The sequence below is a fragment of the Halichoeres trimaculatus genome, unplaced genomic scaffold, assembly GCF_033239565.1.
Source record: "Halichoeres trimaculatus isolate MK-OKI-2021-1 unplaced genomic scaffold, fHalTri1.1 fHalTri1_scaffold_9, whole genome shotgun sequence".
Taxonomy (NCBI): domain Eukaryota; kingdom Metazoa; phylum Chordata; class Actinopteri; order Labriformes; family Labridae; genus Halichoeres; species Halichoeres trimaculatus.
The window spans coordinates 11,184,663-11,209,084 of record NW_027437188.1 but is presented as its reverse complement, the minus strand read 5'-3'; the positions used below and the strand labels follow the sequence as shown (position 1 = coordinate 11,209,084).

Here is a 24,422-nt window from a genome sequence, read left to right as displayed (position 1 = left end):
CAGTTCCTCATTACCACATCTTCTGCTTTAACAGATTTAATGTTCTGTATTTAAAGGAGACCTGCAGAGTTTACAACATTGTTGTTTCTATATAACTAACACGTACGAGTAGCCATCCTTGAACTGAACGTGTATTTTTTTCTCAACACCTGAAACTCTCACTTTCTTTCCTTCCTCCCTGGGTAGAAGAAAGACATGGAGGTGTTGCGGGGTTACTTATCGCTCCACCAGGCTGGAGAAAACCTCACCCTGAAGTGGACGCCCAACCAGCTCATCAACGGCACGCTGGGAGACTGTGACCTGGAGAAGAGGTAAGCTGAACTCACTCCCTAGATCCCTGGATGACACAGAAATCAAAAGAGAGTTTCAGTTTTTTTCCTGTACTGTTTCAATCTGCCTATGCAGGCAGGTGGAGCTCTTGTTTTTTTCACTGACAGGCTATAATTGTTGCTCCTGGACACACACACTGAACAACTGTCAGATCTCAACTGATTTTAAAACATCTGGAGAACACACACACACTCATAATGACTGTTCTGACAACATCAGAGTCTTTTGAAAACACACTCTACATGATTCTAGGACACACATGTAACATTTGAGGTATCAACTTCTCAGATTCAACTTTTTCCTCATTGACACGTATGTAGTGTGTCTTGTATGAGATCTTGCAGAAGTACTGCAGTTGTAGGTGTTTGGTGTGTTTCTTCAGGAATAATACTTGTCAAACATCAGAGAGGCATTGATTCTGGAGCAATAAAATAGTTGTACTGAAACAGCACACTTGGAGATTATTCTGACAAATGATGGGTGACAGCCAAACCACAACTTCAGCTTGAGCTAATGTGGAAGTTCCTGGAGTTTCCACTGGATGCCAGCTCCATCCATCAGAAACCACATTCAAAGAAGCTAATTTTACAACCAACACAACCAGGTTTGCCGCGTGGTTATAAGCACGATTTTTGTCTGGGTGGATTATTTCCATAGACCGTATAATTAATGGACATAATCTTCCCAACGTCACTAATCAGTTTTTGAAACAGATTTGAAGTAAATCGGCTCTTGAAGCCATATTGGAAATGGCACAGGCTTCCATTACAGCCATAGAGCACCCATCAGTCACGTGAGCTAAGCAATGCCTCTGATTGGGCAAACTTTCTATCTACCTCATATCCTTTGAACTGCCAAGTTAGAAAAAATTCACCCCCCGTACAGTGTGTGCAGACAGTGAAATCAGCGACTCAGGCAGGAGACGTTTTTTGAACCAAAACATTTTTTGAACTGTAAATAGGTTAATTTCTGCTTTGGAAACAGTTAGTTTTTTTGCTTACACTTGCATACACTGATTATTTCTCTACTCAAAGAGACTGTGAGGAGGATCTGTTTTAACTGGATTGCAGCGACACATTTTGGCCCAGAGTCACAGGCACACTGTCGTGAAAATGTGAAATTTAACAAGGCGTATGTTTGTTTTGGAAATGAATGGATGGAATTCAACACTTACTTTTCTTTGTTCAAGACAACTTTTTACTGGATACAATGCAACAGTTACGTATGGCTGTTGTTTGAAATGTGACAACAAGCAAACGTTGTCAGTTTGTATTGTAGTTTAGTAGCCATGTATATTTAGCACTACTGACAGCCCCAGTGATCAGGGACATGTCCATAATGTGTACCATAAGTGAATCCTGGTTATGTCCCACCAGCTCTAACCTCACCAATCAGAGTTAACGTAACCTCACTCTTCATTTTATTGATAAACTTTCAAGTTTGAAGAGACCACTACAGAATACCTGCTGACTATGGGTTGAGATTAACATTAGCACAAACAGCTCAACCTGTGTTTTAACCTTTAGCTCTTGTTTTAGTCTTTAGCCCGTGCTCTATCACCATCCCATCAAGCTTTCTTCTCCTCTGTCCTTCTTCTGTCTGTGTGATAGGCTCCATTGTCCACCATCACTACAAAATTAATCCAAGAAACTGTTTTCAGGAACAAAAAAAACCTAAAACAAATCTCTTTTCTCACTACTAAACTCTGTCAGCATGTGTGGTGGTATCATAGGGACTTAGACAGGCTGTAAATCAACCTGTATCAGCCCCCCAATCAGGAAGCTAAGAAGTAACATTTAGCAATAACCCTTATCAGAGCAGATGTTTGCTTCATAAATCTCAAACCACCTGGGCTAATGAGCACATGGTTTGGCTTGTTTTCTGCCCTTTTGAGCCCACATTTCACCATAGATAGTTAATGCAAAGCGCCTTAGGAATAAGTCACCAGATCAAAAGAAGAAGGCAGTGACAGAAGTTGTCTGTGAGTTAGCTCACTCTGTGCTTTGACCAATATGTGGGATAATAGCTGTGTAAGAGACGATCATGGCTCTACTTTAACATTTTTCTGATTGACATAATAACAACAATGCAGGTGATGGTGATGTGATAAGAGTGAACAGTAACAGTCGCCTTTCTGTGCTTTGTGTGCTTTGAAGCAGTCTGTATTAAAGGTAAAGGTAAAGGCACAGCTGAATGGAAACACCTTAAATGTTATCACCAATCTCACATCTTCAAATCGACTTCAGATTTAATGACATGAGTCCATGCACCTTTTAAAATTTTATTAAATAAAACTTGCCAGTTTCCCCTGCCTCCAAGATGTGTGTACACATGGTTCAGAGTTAGCTTCTGTGCGCGCCCATTTTCCTTCAAGTTTGTCTGTTATAAATTTCAAACTGAGAGCTAAAGGTGGCATGCACTGCTTTCAGGCTGTGTTTGTTGATGCACAACATTTATATATGAGACCCCAGGTCTTTAAACAAGTCACTTACAAAATAAAAGCATAGTTCTGGAAAAGGGCCCAGCTCTATAAATATCAAAATTGATTCCAAGGGGAAAAAATATATATATTATCAAGCCAGTGGCTGCTGCTGGTCAGTCAAGGAAGGGAAGCTCATTTTTTCCGGCCTACATCATAAATTTGTTTATTTATTTAAACATAAATTCTTCCATGCCAGCTTGTTAGCAGCTGGAGCTGCTTACGTGAGACTACAACAGGCTGTAAGTGTGAGTGACAGGGGGAGATGCTCCACAGCTGTAGCTGTAGCTGCTTATTGGTGAAAAGAGAGAGAATCTTAAAACACAAGGCTCGTCGTTTTTAAGAAAAATAAACCCCAACCCTAACTCACTGTAAAACTCAGAAGATGCTCCGGTGGAGGGTTATACTTTAAGATCGCTGACTGACTCATTTCACTGTCAATTAAAAAGGGATTCGGCCTCAGACAGATCATCCAATCATCATGCAGAAGCCCAGCGTCCAGGCCAGCCCACTGCCTCATAGACCCCCAGAGACGCTGAGCGTCCGACGGGCGGGACAAAGTCCAGCGTTTATCCAATGACCGTCCAGTTTCCACTGTGGAACAACCCACTCTACACTTCCCCGCCAAAGTCAGAAGACGCTCAGCGACCGACTGTGTTAAAGCGCTGAGACGCTGCGGAGATGAATGAGAAGGAGGTCGAGCCAGTTACCTGTGATAGGAGCTGATTCTGAACAAAAGATGAAGGAATTCTAGCTCATATTTTGTCAATGAAATGTACACACAGCAGAACATATCACCACTTTTTCGGGGACATTTTAGGGGAAGCTGAGCTTCCCTTGTAGTCTTAGAGCAATCGCCATTGATATCAAGCATATATAACTTTTCCTCCATGTCTTTCTCTCCTCTGTCAGTATCTACTGGGACTACGCTCTGACGGTCCCTCTGCGCCAGATAGTCTGTATCCACTGTCACCAACGGCGTGAGTAGACTGATGATGAATCAGAATGTCAGATTTAAAGACAAATATCTGAGATTACTGTTAGATTCCCTGATCCTCATGTTTCCCTCACCCTGTCCCAGCTGACTGTGGTGGAACGCTGGTTCTGGTCAGTCAGGATGGGATCCAGAGGCCGCCCCTCCACTTTCCTCCTGGTGGTCACCTCCTGGCCTTCCTCTCCTGTTTGGAAACAGGGCTTCTACCGCGGGGTCAGCTGGAGCCTCCGCTGTGGTCCCAGAAAGGAAAGGTGTGTCAAAGTGGTCTCACAATAAGTCTCATCAAACCACACGCTGTCATGTCATTTTTTATCATACTGCATCGAATCCTGTTGGATTATGTTCTTTTTTTTAAATCCGAGCTTTATTTTTGTTTGAAAAAGTCTTTCCTATGAGATCAAATCTGTATTTTGTGTGTAGGGGAAAGTCTTCCCTAAACTGAGGAAGAGGAGCAGCAGCGTCCGGCTCATCGACCAGGACAGGAACAGTGAGGAGGAAACGGCGGCGGACTACGTGTTTCGTATCGTCTACCCCGGATATCGATATGACGCCAGTGAGTCACACTTAATATTTTATCCACCTACAGAAGAAATCCAACCTCATATGGTTTATTTTGAAGATGCTGAAGCTGCTTGGATTGTCTTCCCTGATGTGTTTAAAAACTGTGGGTATAGTCCGCTGTTTCTCCCGTAGCTCCTTCTCCTGCAGCTGGCTCTGTTCTAACTGTGTTCTCTGTCGTCCCCCCTGGTGCGAGCAGTCACCATAAACTACCACCACACCACGGGCAGCCGCGCTCCGTCGCTGGACGATGACGAGGAAGAGGAAGATAGGCTCCATGCAATGATCTCAATGATCTGCTCGCGGAACCTCACAGACCCTAATGTCATGAAAGGTTTTTATCACCTTAACACACCCACCCTAACCCCTCCCACTCCTGTCCTGAGACCTCACCCCGGCTTCAGACGCCCCCCTGCATCCCTCTCTGTAACCCCTCTCCCCTCCAGCCTCTGACTGCCTCCCCCTCCCTCCCTCCCTCCCTCCCTCCCTTGCCCAGCTTGGTCTGCCTGTGTGTTTGCTGCCTGAGGCCAAGCCCAACAGTGTGGAGCAGGAGGGTTTGCTGTGCGTTCATGGACACGGGGAAGTTTGTTTTGGAGTGACATAATGCTCATTTTGGCCGCAAGAGGCTGAAGTGCCCACCTGACGACCAGATTTTCCAACATAACTTTCAAGCCTTTGTTTCGGCAGGAGGTGTGGTCGATGTATGGCGAGCAGGGGTGGGGGCTCTAATGCTGTTACCACCTCCTCACTACACATTATCTTAATTATTATCCAAAATTCAAACTAGGAACAAAAACAAGTTTATGCAAATATTTGAGTTTTAATGACAAGAATGATTAATTTACACAGCTAAAATAAGAGTTGTCCAAATTCAGCAGTTAGTAGCAGTATTTTGTTTGGTAACACTTTACTTTAGAGGTCTGCAAATTTCATCACACCTAGGTAATAATTGGACAAAGTTTTTTCTTATTTCTTTGAAATTAGCACATAACTTCTTTAAAAAAATGTCCAGATTTAATTTCACAAGTCACAATTAGTAGTTTACTGTTTTTTTCCGTTTCTATGAAATTTACTCCAAAATGCAAGGTAAGAAGGTGATGATTAGCAAATAATTTATCTGAAATTAAATCACAACCCACCACAAAATGTTTTTAGTAGTTTCCCAACGTTTCTGCTATTTCCAGAGAAGCAGGTGATAAATAGCTGCTTAGTTCTTGAAAACAGAAGTTAGGTTCATTGCGCTGATATTTACCTTTGAAATGTTCAGTGAATAATTCAGTTTCCCAATAAGCAGTTGATAGTTAGCTTTTTGTTATTTAATTTCACAAATTTCTTTAGTACTGAGTTTGTTGATATGCATTATTGAGATCACATGTAAAATGATAAACCTTTATGATCAGGCCTTTAATGTTTTACATGATACAACTGAAGGCTTCAGATGTGATATTCACCAAGAGTGGGGTTGTAAATTGGCCTTGCCTGATTGTGATAGACACTGTGAGTACAAGAGCACTGCAAAACAGAATCTGGACACAAGTTATGTGACAATTTTCACTAAATTCTCATGAAACTTCAGGGGTAATTTAAAAAATAAGAAAAACTTTGACCAAAGTAAAGCGTAACCTTTTGTTTTATTTTGTAGGACTTTATGCCTTTATTTTGACATCCTGAAAAAGGGAGGAAATGTGAGAAGGGAAAGAAAGGATGACGTGCATCACCGACCTGTGGGATGAGAAGTGTAGCATCTCTACATTTGGCGCCCAGCCTCTTTTCTGTTTGCAGTCTGAGTTGTTGTGTTTTAAACAGCACCGCCTGATTGGAGTATCCTGTCCTGCAACTTTCTAAAGTCTGTCTTCTTTTAACACTTTCAAAGTCTTTATCATGTCTGTCTTCTTTAATCTGGCCTGGAAGTCTGTTTCACTCAGCTCCTCGTGTCTCCTTTCACCTCCCCTCCCTCTGTTTCTGTATTTTCCTCCTTTCTTGTTTCTCTGCTGCCGACTGCTCCGATTTAAACAACTCTATTAGCACATCTGATCATGTGTATGCAGGTACCAGTGCCAACTGGAGTGATGCTAAGTTGCTCGTACAACCGATATCTAGAATTTAGGGACAGGCAAAAGTGTCACGTCTCACAAGATAATCCTCCTCCTTATTTACTACTTTTTTTTTTATTTCTGTTCCAATGAAAGCAGGTGGAGTCAGAGTTTAGGGATGAAAAACAGACACTCTCGACATTTTCGTCCAGTTTTAAGATTAAAAAAACCTCCACTAGTCATTCCTTAATGTGAAACATAAGCAGATAATCTCTGTGCTGATTGGCTGTGACAGCATGCTGAAGATCAGATTTTGCAACTCTCCCTGATAAGGAAATGTAAAGCAAAAATCAGGTTGAACTAATCACAAATTTGCTTAAATTGTGTGCATAACCTGATCTACTCATGCAATTTATGCTATTTCCATCAGGAATACAGGTGAGAATATTCTCATCAGTGTCTGGTATAAACACAAAACAAAGGAAATTGATGTTTTGCAAGGGCGTTAACAGGCAGCAGGGTAGTGAGGTGTGGCCTCTGGTTTTCCTTAGCATCACCTGAAGTTATGACCAATCAGAATCAAGCAGTTATCACAGTTAGGTGACATGTGTCATGATTCATCAATAAATATAAACATTTCAAAGAATGACAGTAAAGTCAGAAAGCCACTTTTGGAAACATAAACCTGATTTCCAAATGCCAAGTATTTTCACCTGTGCAGTAAAGAAATTTGTAATCTCAAGAATGAGTGATAGCGTTTCTTTTACCTGCTGAGATGTAGTTTCTGCCTTTGAAGAATAAAAAGTTATGCCCTTGCTCATTTTTTCCCACTTTAAAGCGTTATAACAATGGTTTTCAGTTAATATGACCAGACTGTGGGAGGAACTTTTTCAGATGAATTAAGATCAAAATCAGGAAAGAAAAAACACTATATCTTTGGCCACAGGGGGCGCCAAAATCCATACAGAGCAAAAGTTCTCTATGGGAGCTTTAAGACCGTAACAAGGGAGGAAAAATAAACTTAACTCAGAAAAGGAACCATCAGTTTTTCTTTATTATGTTTAAAAATCCTCCTCTTTAAAAAAATTGTGTTTTCATGAGATGGTGTAGCTATTTGTTTTAGACTCAGTTATTACCACAGCAGCACCAACCTCACTCTCTGTCTCTTTGTACACACACATGTGTGAATCAGAAACACACACTGACTGACTGAATGAATGAGCAAACTGTTTTAAGGAGAGTGACCACTCCCTCTGTCTCCTGGTTTTTCTCATGAACCTCCTCAGGCCTCTGTGTCTCTGTTAGGGCCTCTGGGGCTGCAGTGAATTGTGGGATTTGCAGTGCTGACTCGTGTAGCAGACTCAGCACTGTTGGGTTTTCGCTGAGGTGGCAGTAAATGGCTTTGATAATTTGCTCCGTTTTGTGCACTCCTTTAATTTGACTGAGTCTGTTTCCTCCTCTCTGTCTCTTCATTTCTCACTTGCAACATGCTTGACAGTTTTTGCATGGGAAATATGCACCTGTCGTTTTGTTTTTGAAAGACTCTGTGTTTCTGCGTATTTGTGATGGAAATCCTCTCTCTCAGCCTCCTCCTCTGTTCCTTTGGCTCTTTTCTCTCTTTCTCTCCTCTTTCTTTCTCTCTGGCTCTCAGTTGTTTCTCCTCTCCTCGTCTGTGCAGTTGTTGCTGCGATGCTGTTCACTGTAATTCTTCACTAACCCCTGCCACCCCCTCCCCGTCTCCTCGCCCCCTCCTCCCCCCTCTCATTACGGTCCTGTGGGGTTCCGCAGTAGTAGAGACGTGGAGTCCTTGTGTGAGCAGGCTAAAGCACTTGTTGATCCCGTCTAGTCCTAAAGTAAAGAGGGGGAGGCCTCCTGTCGGTCTCGCTCCAGGAGCATTTTTCTGTTTGCTTTTTGTTCTTAATATTTTGTTTTTGGGGGGTTTGAACGAGCAAAGTGCAGCTTCATATTTATGACAGGTCATCAGCTCCAACCTGAAGAATTAAGGTGAAGAGCATTTATTTGATGTTGAAGTTTTATGATTTCTCCTCCCCTCCTTCTGTGTGTTCTTTCTCTGGTGTCCATTTATTTCTGCTGTGTTTGAGATTCTTTCCTTTGGTGTCTTGTTCTGGCTTTTTGCATCCTGCATGGCCCGAGCGTCAGCCTCGTCCCTGCCTCCTTCTTTTCCTCCTTCACTCCCTCTCTTCTTCCTCCTCCTCCTCTTCCTCTCCTGTTTGTCTGGAGCGCCCCTGAGCTCTACTGTCTCCTCTGCCTCCACTCTGAATGAGCTGAAAACCAGCATGGCTTCCCAGCATCCTCTCTGCCTGTCTCCTCTCCCTCCCTCCTCTCCACTTTTGGTTTCCTCTCTTCCTGGCTTGTTTTTCCAGCTCTCACATGTAACATGAGTGTCAGACTTTCCATCCATGTCCTCATCTCTTGGTGTTGTGACGAAGAATACATGGAAAGATGTATTTATGGTTGAGCTGAGGGACCGGTGTCATAATATGTAAGAGCAGAGAACACAGACAGCGTGAAGTGTCCACGTTGACTCTCTCTGTCTTCTCACGTCTTCTCTTCTCTTCTCTCTGCTTTCAGACCACGGGGAGATGATGGAGATGCAGGGTTTTGGAGGCAGCCCGTCGTCCTGGCAACAAGCTGAAGGAACCGCTCACGAGCCACTGTGTCAGTCGTGCACCACGGCCGCTAGCAACCTGTCGTTCGACCTCCATTCAGGCTGCACTTGCATACACGGGACGTCAGACATCCACACGTATGTCCTCATGAATCACCCTGTCACCGAGGTGTCCTCTCTCTGTCTTAGAAACAAAGTTCAGGGTGAGAAGCTGTGTCCTCATTTAAACTCTGATGCTGCTCTGAAGCGTGTCTGAGAGTATAAATACACAGATTCACAGATTTGAGGAGGTTTTTATTGCTGTTTCAGTGCATGAAGCAAAATATTCAGGAGCAAAATAATTTCAGGACTACAGAAAATGCATCACTCCTAAATGAAAGTCTTAAAACTCTGTAAAAGAGATGAAATACGTCAATTACAACTTTATTTAACTTATTTTTATTTATTTAACTTTCTGAATAGAATCAAGCACAAGAGGACCTGTTTAAAAATCAGGGGTTATCTCAAGCACAGGCTGTGTGTTGCCAAAGACTGCAAAAGACATGAAGCAGAGCTTGGTATCAGCTGACACAAAAGTTTCAGTGTGATCAGTAAGGCGCAATAAGTCCAAAGAAATCTGTGAGGAAGCTGAAGCTTTTACCTACCAACAGGAAAAGGATCAAAAGCAGACCTCCATCAAGCCTTGGTGTCAGAAGAAGTCCTGGAATATCCCAGAGTGGCCGTCACAGTCACCTGAGTTGAAACCCAGAGAGAATCTGTGCCAACTCAAGAAGTGCACTGGAAAAAAGTGAAATCTTATCAAGTGCTTTTGTCTTACTTTCAGTAGAAAAATTCTTTTTAGACTTAATTTATGCCACAGTCACCTGACCAATGCAGAAAAAATGTCTAATTTCAAGTTATTTAAAGACAAAAACAAGGCCTAAATTTAAAAAAAAAAATCTGCCAATGGAACAATAGAAAAGTTACTTGTATTAAGACATTTTCCTAATTTTAAGCAAATTTTTTAGCACATTTTTCTTATCCCATTGGCAGGTTTTTTAAAAACTTTTTCCAAGCAATTCAGACTTCATTTTTATCTTTAAATAACTTAGAACAACACATTTTTATGGACTGATTAGTTGAATATGGCGCTTATTAAAGGTCCCAAAATTTGCTCCTTTTCTGCAGTTTAATATGGATCATTGATGTCTTCATGAAATGGTAGTAACATGTTTTGGTCCAGAAAGCCAATAAATCAAGCACAGCAGCATTGTTTCCAGGCTCTCATAGCCCCTCTGTTCAGAACGCTCTGATTTAGTGGGCGTGACCTTCATATGTAAATGAGCCACCACTGATACCGCCCCGCTCTTCCACACTTTCACTGAGAGCAGCGCCACAAGCTCAAAGTACACAATGTTTAGAAAAAACAGCGAAGCTCGTTTACCGTAACATTACAGGCTAAAACAACAGGCTGACCGCAGCTAAAGTTAGCATCCTGAAGCTAACACAGAGATAGGGGAGACACTGAGGAGAAGCTCTTACATCTGCTCCACAGCACACACTATTTAAAATCCTCACATTTCCAGGGTCTGAGGTTTGTTGGTAGATGGTTGGTAATGCGCCTGGATTCAGGACCAGTCTATTCGCTAGCCCTCTGTTGTACTGTCCAGAGTTGGAAAAGCAATCGGCCGTGAAGTGACTAGCACACACATGCACAGTTTTACTGAGTGTAGCTGGCACATTTCCCTCATAAATGAACTCTAGCCACTTAGTCTTGTCTTCTTCCGAGATGGGAAGCTTGTGCATGGAACTATGTGGCTGTTTACAGCCAAAAACAGCTACACTCCTCTCCCCGTTGCTGGAGAGATTTCTCTCCAGATGCGGGAAGGGGAGTGGGTGGGGAGGGGGTTCGGGGGTATTTGCTCCAGTGGACCAATTAGGTCAGACTTGCTCCTGATTGGTCAAAGTAGGGAATCGCTGACGTCGGCAAACCCCGGAAATTCCAAACAGCTTGTTTTAGGTCAGGATTTTACATTCACAAGCACTTCTAAGTACAGGTTTTGTCATTAAATATCATGTTTTGTGATAGACTTAATAAAGTGATTTTTGCATAACCTTTAAGTATAACAAGACAATTTTACTTGAAATAAGATAAAAACTACAGATAAGATTCCAGTTTTTTGTAGTGTGGGGGCCATCCTCAACAAGGGTCTATCTTTGTATCACGTTTGCTGCAAAAAGGTCTCTACGAAGCACTTCAGATGCTCGTCATGAAGTGGTTGAGTAGTTTTGAGACTGCATTAGTCATTAACATGGAGTATAAGGAAATTAGAGGAAACACTTGTGTTTATAAGTTCATATTTTTTAAAGTGTCTTTGTTCCATTTATTTATTTCTAAGCTAAGCTCTGATGTCTGTTCTGATATTCGTCTCAAACACCACAGTTGCTGATCCTCATACGGACACTTTTTCTTTGACCCCCACTCGTGTCGTTGATTCCTTCTTAAAACCAGACATGTAAAGGCTTACGTTGTCTTGCTTGGCGTGGTGTGATGTCTGATTCTGTCTCTCCCACAGCGTTCCTCTGAAGATGCTCTGTCAGAACATGAAGAGGCAGATAGTGTCCAGAGCCTTTTATGGCTGTAAGTACACCGTGTTCACTTGCTCAGCGCTCAGTCACTTTAATCTGATAGAGAACAGGATGTCTCATGTGTTTCCTCCAGGTGAACAGTCTACCTGTGAGGGACAGAAGTAATGATGAACAGTCGGTTTTCAGTCAGGAAGAGAGAAGAGACCTTTAATGAAGTCATGATTTATTCATTTTAAACCTTAAAATCTCCCCAGAGGAGCTTTATTATTACATTGTAAGAATAAAAACAACATAAGATCCTTGACTTTTAAACATGGAGTCACCTGAGGGGATTAAATCAGTGTGTACCTCTCCCATCGTCTCTGAAGTCGTACATGATTTTAGACCTGTAAAGACACGTCTGACCTGACTCGATGTCACTGATGTTGGTGTCACCTGTATGTCTCTGTCCCTGTCTCACCTGTCCATCAGGGCTGGCGTACTGCAGACATCTGTCCACTGTGAGGACTCACCTGTCAGCTCTGGTCAATCACAACATCGTCCCTCCTGACAGACCCTGCGAGGCATCCGGAGGCCTCAGCAAGGAGGTGTGGAGCAAGTACCAGAAAGACTGTAAGGTGGGTGGAAAGTAGAAAGACCAAAGCGTGAAATTAAGAATACAGGAGCCGGCCAATGAATTAGAAAGCAAGAAAACACAGCAGGCTACAAAGTCATCACTGAGTCATTGTCGGTATTGATTGAGCCAGAGATAAACCTGGGTTATTTATGCTGGTTTTAAGGCTGTGCAGGTTTTACTATAGTTATACTTTATGAATTGAGCTGACGCAGCCTGTGAGGAGACATTACACAACATGTCATTGTTAAGCTTCATCAGGACATCTAGTCTTCAAAATGTTTTTGGGGACTAACAGTTCAAAACTAATCTGATTATATTAAAGGGATTAGATCAGATTGAGTCTCCTGAACAAGTTGTTAAAATTATGTCTAACAGTGTTAGGAAGTCTTGTCAGATCGGGTTACCAGCTCGATTGTAATCCAGTAAAAACTGTCAGTTTGTGTTGATAATTACTTTTAAGATGATGCTGATCCAAATAATCTGATCCCAGCAGAGGGCTGGATTAAGATAGGATTACTGGAACAAAATGAGAAAAAAAATCAAAATTTTGTCAAAATAAATGAACAGGCTACGATCAATCTGAGTCTGTAGACTTCTGTATTTTCGGATAAATTGCTGAAACATTTCAAGCAGTGGAAAAAACTTACAGGTTGCGAAAAAACACAAAGAACTTTTGTCGAGATTTGGATCCAAATGCCTCCAATATAGAAAGGTTTCAATAAACAGAAGCATTGAGAGGAACAAAAAATAACTTATAACAAAGTCTAACTGTAAATATAACAAAACCCACATAAGTAACAGTCAGTGACAAAACAAAAGAAGGGTAGATAAACCAGTACAGGCGTGACACAAGAGGCAGGTGAAACTCTTGAGAGTCATCAAACAGGAAGGAAGGGCACAAGGCAGGAAGTAAAACTAACCCAGGTACACAGGAAGCAAGTACTCCAAAATAGAATAGGAAACACTGGAGACTGAAAGTCAATCAGCTGTTTTCAAAACTTGTTTTCAGTTTTGAAAAGCAGAAGTAGAGCTAATATCACAAGTGCTTTTGTAATAATATATTAAGTGGTTTACACAAACTTTAACAATTCTTTATAGGTTTAAACAGTTACCTGTTAGATGTTTTGCAACCACTTAACGTGACGAGATGTGAATCACTGGTGTTCTTTTCACATCTCTGTTGTCTAACAAGCCGTTCATCATTAGTGCTGTGGTATTGTTGTTGTAATGCCAACATGCCCCAGCAGGTGGCAGTAATGCTTCTAAACCTGAGTGCCCACCGCCATAAACACAAAAGTAAGACAAACAACATTTGCGCCGTGCATTGTAGGAAACAGTATGTGAGGCACACTGGCCGTTGTAGACTGAGAAATTCTCCTGAATCAGTTGGACATCTGGGAAGTTTCTCAAATTGCAGATTTTGCCCTTTTCCATTTATTACACGCTACATTTTGGCCAAATCAGTTCTTACTGTGAGTTTACTATAGGCAGATTCCTTAAACAGCCACGCACACACATGGAATAAAATTTTACTGAGGTTACACAGGAAAAAGCAGCTGAAGTATACAGCATGATGAATACAATCAACACCAGAGTAACAAAAAAAAAGGAACACAAAGAATGAGCAGGACATGATAAACAACATAAAAGAAAGAAAATTCAAACGTTAAGAGAAAAATTTTATTCATAATACATTTTTAACTCATTTTTCTTTGGAACTGAGTGTTTTTTTTCTTTCTTTCTTTTTTTCCTTTTGCCGTTTTCTTGTTTTCCTCGTGGTTTTGGTTCATTTTCTTCTCTTGCAGCACCAAAAGGTTTAAGGCTATTTTTTTTTTTCTTAGTTTCAGAGCAGAAAGACAGGAAAGAAGTCTCCTAACTCTATTGTTTGTGTCTTTTTGATTCATATTTCTAGTAAAACTGTTTTCTTTATGAAATAAGAAAGAACAGATTTAGCCTCAAAAAGTCTTTTCTAAAAATTAGTCTTAGAAAAAAAAAAACTTTTCCTTAAAGCTTTAAGGTTATTGTTGAGTGTTCTGCAGAGGGAAAGCGGTGAGATATCTCCTCTCCTTTCAGTTGCAGGGTTTCAAAACTTTGGAGCGTGAAATAAAAATAGCTACAGACTTTAACTTTCCTCCCGGAGTTCTTCACCTTTCTTTAGTGTTCAAGTTTAAAAAAGTTTCTTAAACTTTATCCTGGAGTCAGAATCTTCTCTGTTATCCTCCCCTCGTTCACTCCCTCCCTCCCTCCCTCTCTGTGGGCGTCTATTTGATCTCAGTCCTGAAACATGTACTGGTCTCCAGCCTCTGCGCTCTGGTCTTCACTCTAATGAAAGTTTAATGAGCTTCTCTGGGATGAGGTCTCATTACAGGGAGCTGTATGAAACCATCACGGCTATCAAAGTGTCCCCTGTGATCATTCATCTTCCCATGAAGTCATCATTACCAATTCACACGCTCTTCATCTCTGTGTTCTTCATCATCACTTTCACCTGTCCATGTCTTCCTCTGATCTGATCACAGTCACTCTTTCTCTTCCTCCATTATTGATGCTTGCCCGCCTCAACCAGCAGGCGTCTCCTTACCTGTCAGCTCTGTTCTCCTTCTCTTGGTTTTTCCTGCTGAAATTGTGTTTTTCTCTGCATGCGTGTGTAGAACTACAAAGAGCTAGAGCTGCTGCGGCTGGTGTATTATGGCGGGGTGCAGCATGAAATCAGAAAGGAGGTCTGGCCCTTCCTGCTGGGACACTACAAGTTCGGAATGGGCAAGAAGGACATGAGCCAGGTACCGTAACTGACATATAAACACAAATACAGCAATGAGTGTTATTGTGCATTCTCTAGACTGTTTTTGGGGCTAAAGGCAGATCAGGACAGATATTCTGTGTGTCTTACAATCAGACACAGGGGAGTTGATTGTCTACCCCTGGATATATTTTTCAGACCATGTGTTGTCATCTAACCAAATGTTTTACATCAAAGGAGTCTGCTGGATTCTGTGAGTGATTTAGCAGCTGTATCTTGTTAAGAAACAAACATACAAAAAAAAAAACAGTTGCTTGTTCACCCTAACATCTTCTGTTTGGTTCTTGTGTTATTGTGTGATGCTAAAATCCAATGTTGGATCTGTGCCAACCATTCAACACCACAGCCGTCCACATCAACACAAACTAACCAATTCAGTGAGTGGTAGAACAGCAGCTCCTGTATTCATCGTGTCAGAAATACTGATCTACATCAAAGAAGTCTGGGTGGATTTGAAGAATGCAACGAGGTATGTTAGAGCCCAAAATGTAACAATGACCCAACATGTAATTAAAAAAATGTAATTAGGCCTGAAATGTAATGACTGGTCAGTATAAAAGTGCTGAGCCCCATATATATTTTAAAAAAGTAATAAAACCCAAAAAGTGGTAACTGACCCTTAATTTAAAAAGTTGTTACAGTTTGGGCAAAAAGTTATTACATTTTAGGTTCAGCACTTTTTTTTACATGTTGAGTCAGGTTCAGCATTTTGGGTTTAAAAAAATATTTTTTATTGAGTTATGGGTCGTTGTTACATTTCAGGTCATTGTTACGTTTCGGGCTCTAACAAGGCAGACTTTTCTTTTTTAAAACAGAACAGAAGAGTTGCTTGTGTACCTTCACTGTGTGTCACTCAGTTTAACCAAACATTTAACAAACCACAGCCACACTGTCACAATAACTGTGGCTGTTTAAGACAGCAGTAGAGCAGCAACTCCAGAAGTCAGGGTCCATCTATACACGTTTCTTTTCACTAATGTTGTGAAACCCTTAGTTACCTATCAGAGGTGACACAAATTATTTTTTTTTCTTATTTTTCATCTTTGTTTGCACTTGACGGATTTTAACCTACTGCTTAAAATGCCAAAGACCCCTATCAGCAAAAACTAACCACTTTAGTTGTGGTGGAAGAAAAAAATCAATGTATCGTAGTATTGGTATCTTTCGTTTAACGACTTTAAATTGGGATCTTTTTGTTCAAATTTTTTTTTTTCAAAGTCCTTTGTTTTCTTTGTTTATAAGCTGAATTGGAAAAATGTCGAGATGTCAGATCCACTGAAGTAATCTTATAAACTGAAACACTTGTAATGTGCATTTTTTCTGGGAAATATGGCTCCTGTTATAGTCTGTAGACATCATCAACATCATTCAACTTTTTCACTTGGTGTGGGGTTAAAAATAGCAAACTATAAATCGCAAAAATCTGAAAATTTAAAGAATCGCAGTTTAAATCGAATCAGTGCCCCTAAAATCGACAAAGACTGGAATTCAGAGAAAAGCTTGTCCTCCCAGCCTCACACTGTAGTGAGTGATATAACAGCAACTCCTGTGTTTCTCATTTTTAAAATAGTGTTCTGTTTCAGCGGTCTCAGGTGTTGAAAGATAGTCCTTTTCCTTCAAGCTCAAACAGCTGTGAGACCCCATCAACAAACAGTAACTATGCACAATATAACAGGGGAGTTGCTTGGTTACCTTTACATCTACTGGTGAGCTCTTTTGTTATTGTGTGTCACTCATATCAAAAGTTGGATCTGAATGTTGAACACACCAAAGCCTCGCAATGACAAAAAAGAACCTTGACCATTTCAATCATCAGTAGAGCAGCAACTCCTTCATGTTATAGTGGCGTTTTTATCAGTTTAGTTTGCTGACTATGGAGAGAGTTCTGCTGCATGTTTCCTCTTGAAAATTATATTTCATCCATGTTATTATTCAATTCATGTTTCTTGTGTAAGAAACAGGATCCATGGTGCAAAAACTCACACTTTACAGGGTGGTGTTGTCCCACTCCTCATCAAGATATCTCATTACTCTCAATTTAAGTCACTCTAACCTGACACGTCTTTAATTAAGTCTTGTTTAAAAATTTCACTAGTCAAAAAGGAGGACTTCATTGATGTTAATGAGTGAAAATCACTGCCAGTGCAGCAAGAAAACAGTTTCTTAAAAAGAGAAGAAGTACTTATTCAGAATAACGTCAACGTATTGGTTTTCTGTGAGCTATTTGAAGCATAATGGAATATTTGAACCAGAGATCAGACAAATGTATTTCTTTAGTGTTTATGCTGTGTAAGAACTTTTTATGCCAGTTGCCAAAAACAAAAACAGAAAGTTTACTGACGTCAAGCAGGAGCGGCTTCTGACTTCAGCTGTAGAGGTGAGCTTCTTGTGGGATATTTTGTCAACCAAATACTGAGTTTGATCCAGATTCAAAACATTTAAAACATAGACTTCCAAAACAGCACAAATATCATAGACTGTGGGATCAAGTAGACCAAGAACTTGTGTGCTCTGAGAGGCAGTGATTGTTTTTATCAGTGGAGTTTGGTGAGATTTATTGAAATTGTTGCACTGCAAAAACTGAAATCTTATCAAGTGTTTTTGTCTTATTTTCAGTAGAAATGTCCTTTTTAGACTCAATATGAGCCAAATTCACATGACCAATCCAGAAAAATGTCATGTTTAAAGTTATTTAAAGACAAAAATGAGGTCTGAATTGCTCGTAACCAGTAAAAAAATCTGCCAATGGAACAAGAGAAAAGTTACTTGTATTAAGACATTGTTATAGTCTCAAGGAAATTTTCAAGCAATTTTTTCTTGTTCCATTGGCAGATTTTTTTACTGGTTACAAGCGATTCAAACCTCATTTTTGTACTCTGATAACTTGAAACAAGACATTTTACTGGAGTGATAAGTGATAAGTGGCTCATATCGAGTATACTAAGACAATTTTTACTTAAAAAAAAGACAAAAACATGTGATAAGATTTCAGTTTTTTGCAGTGTGCTGCTTTGTAGGGATCTTGGGTTGGGATTGGAAAAATTCCTTTGTTTAGCACCTTGATGTAATTCAGAGCCTAAAATGGGCAGACATGTGACTGGTTTAGATACCCCCTTTAAGACTTCTTTGCTAACTACCCTAATCCAGATTGATGTGAAGATCAGCGAGCGCTACCAGCAGGTGATGCGGGAATGGAAGGCCTGTGAGGTGATCGTTAAGCAGCGGGAGAAGGAGATGCAGTCGGCCATCTTTGCCAAGCTCTCCTCGGGCAGCAGCATCGACAGCCACGTCCTGCGGCTCGTCCACAGAGACTCCACGCTCAGCAATGAGGTGAAGACGCCCGAAATCATGTTACTCCTCAAATATCTCATCCTTTCTTCGATGCATCAACACAGACAACATATGTTTCTGAATGCTGTCCTGCCACTGGTTGATTACAACATTACTAAACTGTGCATGATGGTGATATCATTTCTGCATTTCAAAGAACATGTCTGTGACATGTTTCCTGCAACACTTTGTTTTACATTTCAACTCCATCTGCAATGAGAGGGTGAGTTATTCTTTTACCAATAACAGAAAAATGTCATCATCACACCATTTTCTAAAACACAGGCTTTTACTTGATATGAACGCTCTGATATTTTCATCCGTTCATGGACATTTTAAATTGTTTTTGCTGGTCAGGTAGTGGAACAACTGCAGAGCAATTAACTCTTCACCAAAGTATTCAAGAAAAGCTGCACATGTACTCCTCCATTTATGTTGAAAAAACAGATGCAGCTTTTCTTTTCATGATTTATATTTTAAATGACTATTATAACCCTCTTCTTCTTAAAACAAAGCAAAAAAGTAACAGACATCAAGCAGGCATTAATACATACGCTCAGTGGCCACTTAATTAGGCACATCTGTTCAACCGCTCATTAACACAAATTTCTAATCAGCCAATCACATGGCAGCATCTAAATGCATTTAGGCATGAAGACATGGTCAAACTGAGCATCAGAATGGGGAAGAAAGGTGATTTAAGGGACTTTGAAAGTGGCATGGCTGTTGGTGCCAGACGGGCTGGTCTGAGTATTTTAGAAACTGATGATCTACTGGGATTTTAACCAACAACCATCTCTAGGGTTTACAGAGAAAGGTCCCAAAAAGAGAAAATATCCAGTGAGCGGCAGTTCTTTGGGACAAATGCCTTGTTGATGCCAGAGGTCAGAGGAGAATGGACAGACTGGTTGGAGCTGATAGAGAGGCAACAGTAACTCAAATAACCACTGGTTACAACCGAGGTCTGCAGAAGAGCATCTCTGAACACACGACACGTCCAACCTTGAGGCAGATGGGCTACAGCAGCAGAAGACCACACCGGGTGACCCTCCTGTCAGCTAAGAACAGGAAACTGAGGCTACAATTCACACAGCAACACCAAAACTGGACAATAGAAGATTGGAAAAATGTTGTCTGGTCTGATGAGTCTGAATTTCTGCTCCACGTTCAGATGGTGGGGTCAGAATTTGGCGTCAACAACATGAAAGCATGGATCCATCCTGCCTTGTATCAACGGTTCAGGCTGTTGCTGGTGTAATGGTGTGGGGGATATTTTCTTGTCTCACTTTGGGCCCCTTAGTACCAACTGAGCATGGTTTAAAGTCCACAGCCTACCTGAGTATTGTTGCAGACCATGTCCATCCCTTTATGAGCACAGTGTACCCATCTTCTTATGGCTACTTCCAGCAGGATAACGCTCCATGTCATAAAGCTGGAATCATCTCAGACTGGTTTCTTCAACATGACAATGAGTTCCCTGTACTCAAATGACCTCCACAGCCCCCAGATCTCAATCCAATAGAGCACCTTTGGGATGTGGTGGAACGGGAGATTCTCATCATGGATGTTCAGCCGACAAATCTGCAGCAACTGTGTGATGCTATCATGTCAATATGGACCAAACTCTCTCAGGGATGTTTCCAGTACCTTGTTGAATCTATACCACAAAGAATTAAGGCAGCTCTGAAGGCAAAAGGGGGTCCAACCTGGTACTAGCAAGGTGTACTAAATAAAGTGGCTAGTGGGTGTATAAAAACAACCACAGCTTTAACCCACAAAAACAAATCCAGTGTTCCTCAAACATGTAATTCCAGGTCACATTCACTGATCCAGTTGGAATTGCAATAATTATTGATTCTTTGCACAGATATATCCCATGTGTAATGTTAAGCAGCTTAAAGAAGTCCCAGATCTTGTCAGAATTTGCAGATAAATCACATGTAAAGGAACTTCACTTCACAGCATTGTTTTATTCAGAAATTCAGCCCCTTAAAGGGATTTCATGTACATGATAAAAAGTTGCAGACTTATGTATCAAGCCCAGCTCACAAAAAAGCTTGTTATCGTGACATGAATCCAAAAGAAAGTCACTCGTTTTGAAATGGTGACTTCCTCTGTTGAGCTGCAAATTTCGTCAGCACATCATTCACACCTTGCAGATTAAAGTTCAGGAATAGCTTTACTTTTTTTGTCAAAGGGCCTGGCTGCAGCAGGGGATCAAAATGTGATGTTTTTAAAACAATATTTGATCGTCTCCATATTTTCCATGTCTAACAACCATCCTTACCTGATCTCAACTACATGCAAATATCAGCATGTAGTTAGTTGTTTGTCACTCTCATATCTGTAGTTGAATGCATTTTTTCTAGTGCTGTGTTATTATCACAGTACATGAACAATGACCCAACAACTGAGAGGAAAGTGAGACAGAGCTTTAAACTCTTTGTGCAGAAAATCAGTTTCAAGTTGCGTCCTTCTTCAGGTGTTTATGTCGGTGGATGAGCCAGACCCGGGGAGCCAGGAGACCCCCAGTGGAGAGGACAGTACCCCCACCATGACCACCCTGGTTCCCCCTGCAGCCCTGCCCCAAGAGGAGCGCCCTCTGGTGGAGTTTGACTCCCCCGACTCGGGGCTCCCTTCCTCCAGAAACTACTCAGTGACCTCTGCTCATTCCCAGATCCTGTCCAGCATAGACGACGGGCAGAGTACGGAGGAGGAAGGGGGGGGCGGGGAAGAGGGCAGGACTCCAGGTGTGCTGGGGGGGCGACAGGAGTCTCTGACTGAGGACAAACTGTGCAGTCAGCTGGACAAACTGGTGACCAATGGAGCTGCTGCAGAGGGGATCTTACCTTCACTCTCCTCATATACGGTGAGAGCCCCTCTGCATCAAATCAAACATGAATTAAAGCCTTTTCCCCACAAGCTTTTATCAGTAACCCTGTTCCCTCTCTGCAGATCGAGCTGCTGGACACTGTAGCCCTGAATCTCCACAGAATAGACAAAGACGTGCAGCGCTGCGACCGTAACTACTATTACTTCACCACTGCCAACCTGGAGAAGCTACGAAACATCATGTGCAGGTATGAAAACAAAGCTTTCCGCTGAACTTCACTCTGCTACACTCTGTATTCAGCTTACAAACCTACAGTCTTTTGAAACTCGCAGAGATGTGTAAATATCTGCTTTGTTTTTATGAACACACCAGAGCAGAACTGATGTTTGGGGGGATTTCAGAACAGTGAATGCACAAATCTCTGAGCATTGTCTGCAGAGCACGCAGCAGATAATCACAAGTGGTCAGAAACATCATTCTAAATAGATGCCAGTGTTTCTTGTCTCTAGGAAATAAATCACTTTTTTGGACCTTTTTTTAGATCATTTATCTCACAACATGATGGCATGTCAGTGCTGTGTTTACAGTTTGTTAGTGCTGCCCCCATGTGGTGAGACAAAGCTGTAAAACATCTTTTCTACATCAAGTAACTCTGTTTTGAGAAAGTCTGCTAATGAAAGCATTCAAACTCATATTCTGGATCCTGCTGGATGTAATTTAGTCACTCTTGTGTGTTTCTTCTTCTCTCTCCTTCAGTTACGTGTGGGAGCATTTAGAAGTCGGCTACGTTCAGGGCATGTGTGATCTTCTTGCTCCTCTCATGGTCATCCTGGATGATGGTGAGAAAAAAAATTACTACAAAAAAATACAGATTTTTATTATTTAGAAAACCTCGAAGAAGCCCAGTCTGAAGTCAGTGTGTCTTTTTAAAGGAAGATTTCATGTAATAACCAAGTTTAGGGCCTGTGTCCACTGACTGCTTCTTTCATGCACTCAGTTTTACAGGTTACAAAACCTTTGAGTCTGTCATAGATTGCTCTGTGTTCCTATTTTAGAGGAGGACATTTAACAAAGGAAACTATTTTATGTCTATTTTTGAGTTATTTTGGGGGGTTTTATGCCTTTAATCGGAGATGATAGGATAGTGAATAGAGTTGGGAACAGGGTGGGAGTGGAGAATGACTCACAGAAAACGGGCTGGACTAGAACCCGGGCTGCCAGCTACCTGCCATCTGCGCCCTTACAATGGAAACCATTAAAGATGAAGTGTACTGATATTGTTTTGTGCGAAAGTATGAGACTGTAGTTCAGAGGTGGCTCGTGAGCCACATGTGGCTCTTTGCCTTTCTGTGTGCAGCTCTTCTATCCACTATATAGTTATGAGTAACGGTGTGCCGATCAATCTAAAGTATTGATATACTGGTGCCAAAGTTGGCATCAGTTTTAATTAATACTTGGGTAATGAGATTGATACTGAGGTTTCAGTTTCGCTTCTCTACATGTGCTCCTCTCATGACCTCATCTATCTATCTATCTACAGATAGATAGATAGATAGATAGATAGATAGATAGATAGATAGATAGATAGATAGATAGATAGATAGATAGATAAATACATAGATAGATAGATAGATAGATAGATAGATAGATAGATAGATAGATAGATAGATAGATAGATAAATACATAGATAGATAGATAGATAGATAGATAAATAGATAGATAGATAAATACATAGATAGATAGATAGATAGATAGATAGATAGATAGATAGATAAATACATAGATAGATAGATAGATAGATAGATAGATAGATAGATAGATAGATAGATGGATGGAACTTTGTCTCTTCTGCAGTAAAACAGACATTTGTCTTTGACACGGCTCCAAATATGGATATAAACACACTTACAAACACAATAAATCTTGCTTTGAAAATTGGAAACGAATTGGATTTTATGTAATTTCATATATTTGTGAGAGGAAGTGTGTTTGTAAGACCAGGTGCGTGATTTGGCTCTTTGTAGTACCACAGTGATTTTTGTGGTTCTTGGTCTCTGACTGGTTGGCCACCCCTGCTGTAGTGTGCCCTTTCTCACTGTTGTTGACAAAGAAATAACCAGAAGCCCCATTCCTTCTTGCTTTTGGACATTGAGGGAAAGGTGATGTTCCAGAAGTGAAATTCGTTTCAAGTAAGAATGCCATACCAATAATAGCCGGCCCTCAGGGCGCTTTGGATGCTGAGTGATGCTTTCAGTGGACACAGGCCCTTTCAAATCTAAGACAAAAAAGCCTCATGAGCCCCCAAAACATGTTTAAGGATTAAAACCTCTGAATTCAGCATAAAGCAATCAGGTTGAGGATTTTTAATTTCCAAATCAAATTACATGATTTAAAATTGTTTCAGCATACAGAAATGATGGTTGGAAACAACAAAGACAAAGTGACTGCAGCTTGTCACTTCATTACTCACTGTGTCTTTCATGTGTGTGTGTGTGTGTGTGTGTGTGTGTGTGTGTGTGTGTGTGTGTGTGTGTGTGTGTGTGTGTGTGTGTCTCAGAGTGCCTGGCATACAGCTGTTTCACTCAGCTAATGAAGAGGATGAGTCAGAACTTCCCTAATGGTGGAGCCATGGACACGCACTTTGCCAACATGAGGTCACTAATTCAGGTGACGAATGACTCTTACTTCCTGCTGTGTGTGTGTGTGTGTGTGTGTGTGTGTGTGTGTGTGTGTGTGTGTGTGTGTGTGTGTGTGTGTGTGTGTGTGTGTAAGTGTGTGTAAGTGTGTTTCACTGGTTCTTCCTCTCTCTGACGTCAGATCCTGGACTCTGAGCTGTTCGAGCTGATGCAGCAGAACGGAGACTACACTCACTTCTACTTCTGTTACCGCTGGTTCCTGCTGGACTTTAAGAGAGGTGAAGATCTGCTGAAGTTGAAGCGGCTCTTAAGTTTAATTCTGAGGGGAAACTGAAAGTTTCTGAGGAATAAACTTTGACTTAGAGCTGTTGTTTTCTGTCTGTGTGCAGAGCTCCTGTACGAGGACGTGTTTGCGGTCTGGGAGGTGATCTGGGTGGCTCCCAGGATTTCCTCCAAGCACTTTGTCCTCTTTCTGGCCTTGGCCCTGGTCACAGTTTACCGTGAGATCATCATTGACAACAACATGGACTTTACAGACATTATCAAGTTCTTTAACGGTAAGAGACGAACACAAAAAGGCGGCTTTGTGATGCAGGTGATGCAGGATTGTATGTT

At 41.2% G+C, this 24,422-nt stretch overlaps 1 protein-coding gene across 2 annotated transcripts in view; it reads left to right on the top strand.

Annotated features, from left to right (window-relative positions):
* Nucleotides 1–24,422, top strand: part of sgsm2 (small G protein signaling modulator 2) — a 111,413-nt gene that overhangs the window by 83,067 nt on the left and 3,924 nt on the right. The window contains exons 8-23 of one of the 2 annotated variants that reach the window (XM_074678821.1): nt 187–311; nt 3,722–3,789; nt 3,891–4,054; nt 4,224–4,356; nt 4,561–4,695; nt 8,987–9,161; nt 11,579–11,643; nt 12,063–12,208; nt 14,859–14,987; nt 18,155–18,337; nt 20,820–21,206; nt 21,293–21,417; nt 21,927–22,009; nt 23,729–23,838; nt 23,989–24,085; nt 24,197–24,364. In XM_074678821.1, coding sequence (XP_074534922.1) covers nt 187–311; nt 3,722–3,789; nt 3,891–4,054; nt 4,224–4,356; nt 4,561–4,695; nt 8,987–9,161; nt 11,579–11,643; nt 12,063–12,208; nt 14,859–14,987; nt 18,155–18,337; nt 20,820–21,206; nt 21,293–21,417; nt 21,927–22,009; nt 23,729–23,838; nt 23,989–24,085; nt 24,197–24,364 — 2,293 coding nt within the window. The remainder of the gene's footprint in view (nt 1–186; nt 312–3,721; nt 3,790–3,890; nt 4,055–4,223; nt 4,357–4,560; nt 4,696–8,986; nt 9,162–11,578; nt 11,644–12,062; nt 12,209–14,858; nt 14,988–18,154; nt 18,338–20,819; nt 21,207–21,292; nt 21,418–21,926; nt 22,010–23,728; nt 23,839–23,988; nt 24,086–24,196; nt 24,365–24,422) is intronic. The other variant, XM_074678822.1, reaches the window with a different exon arrangement.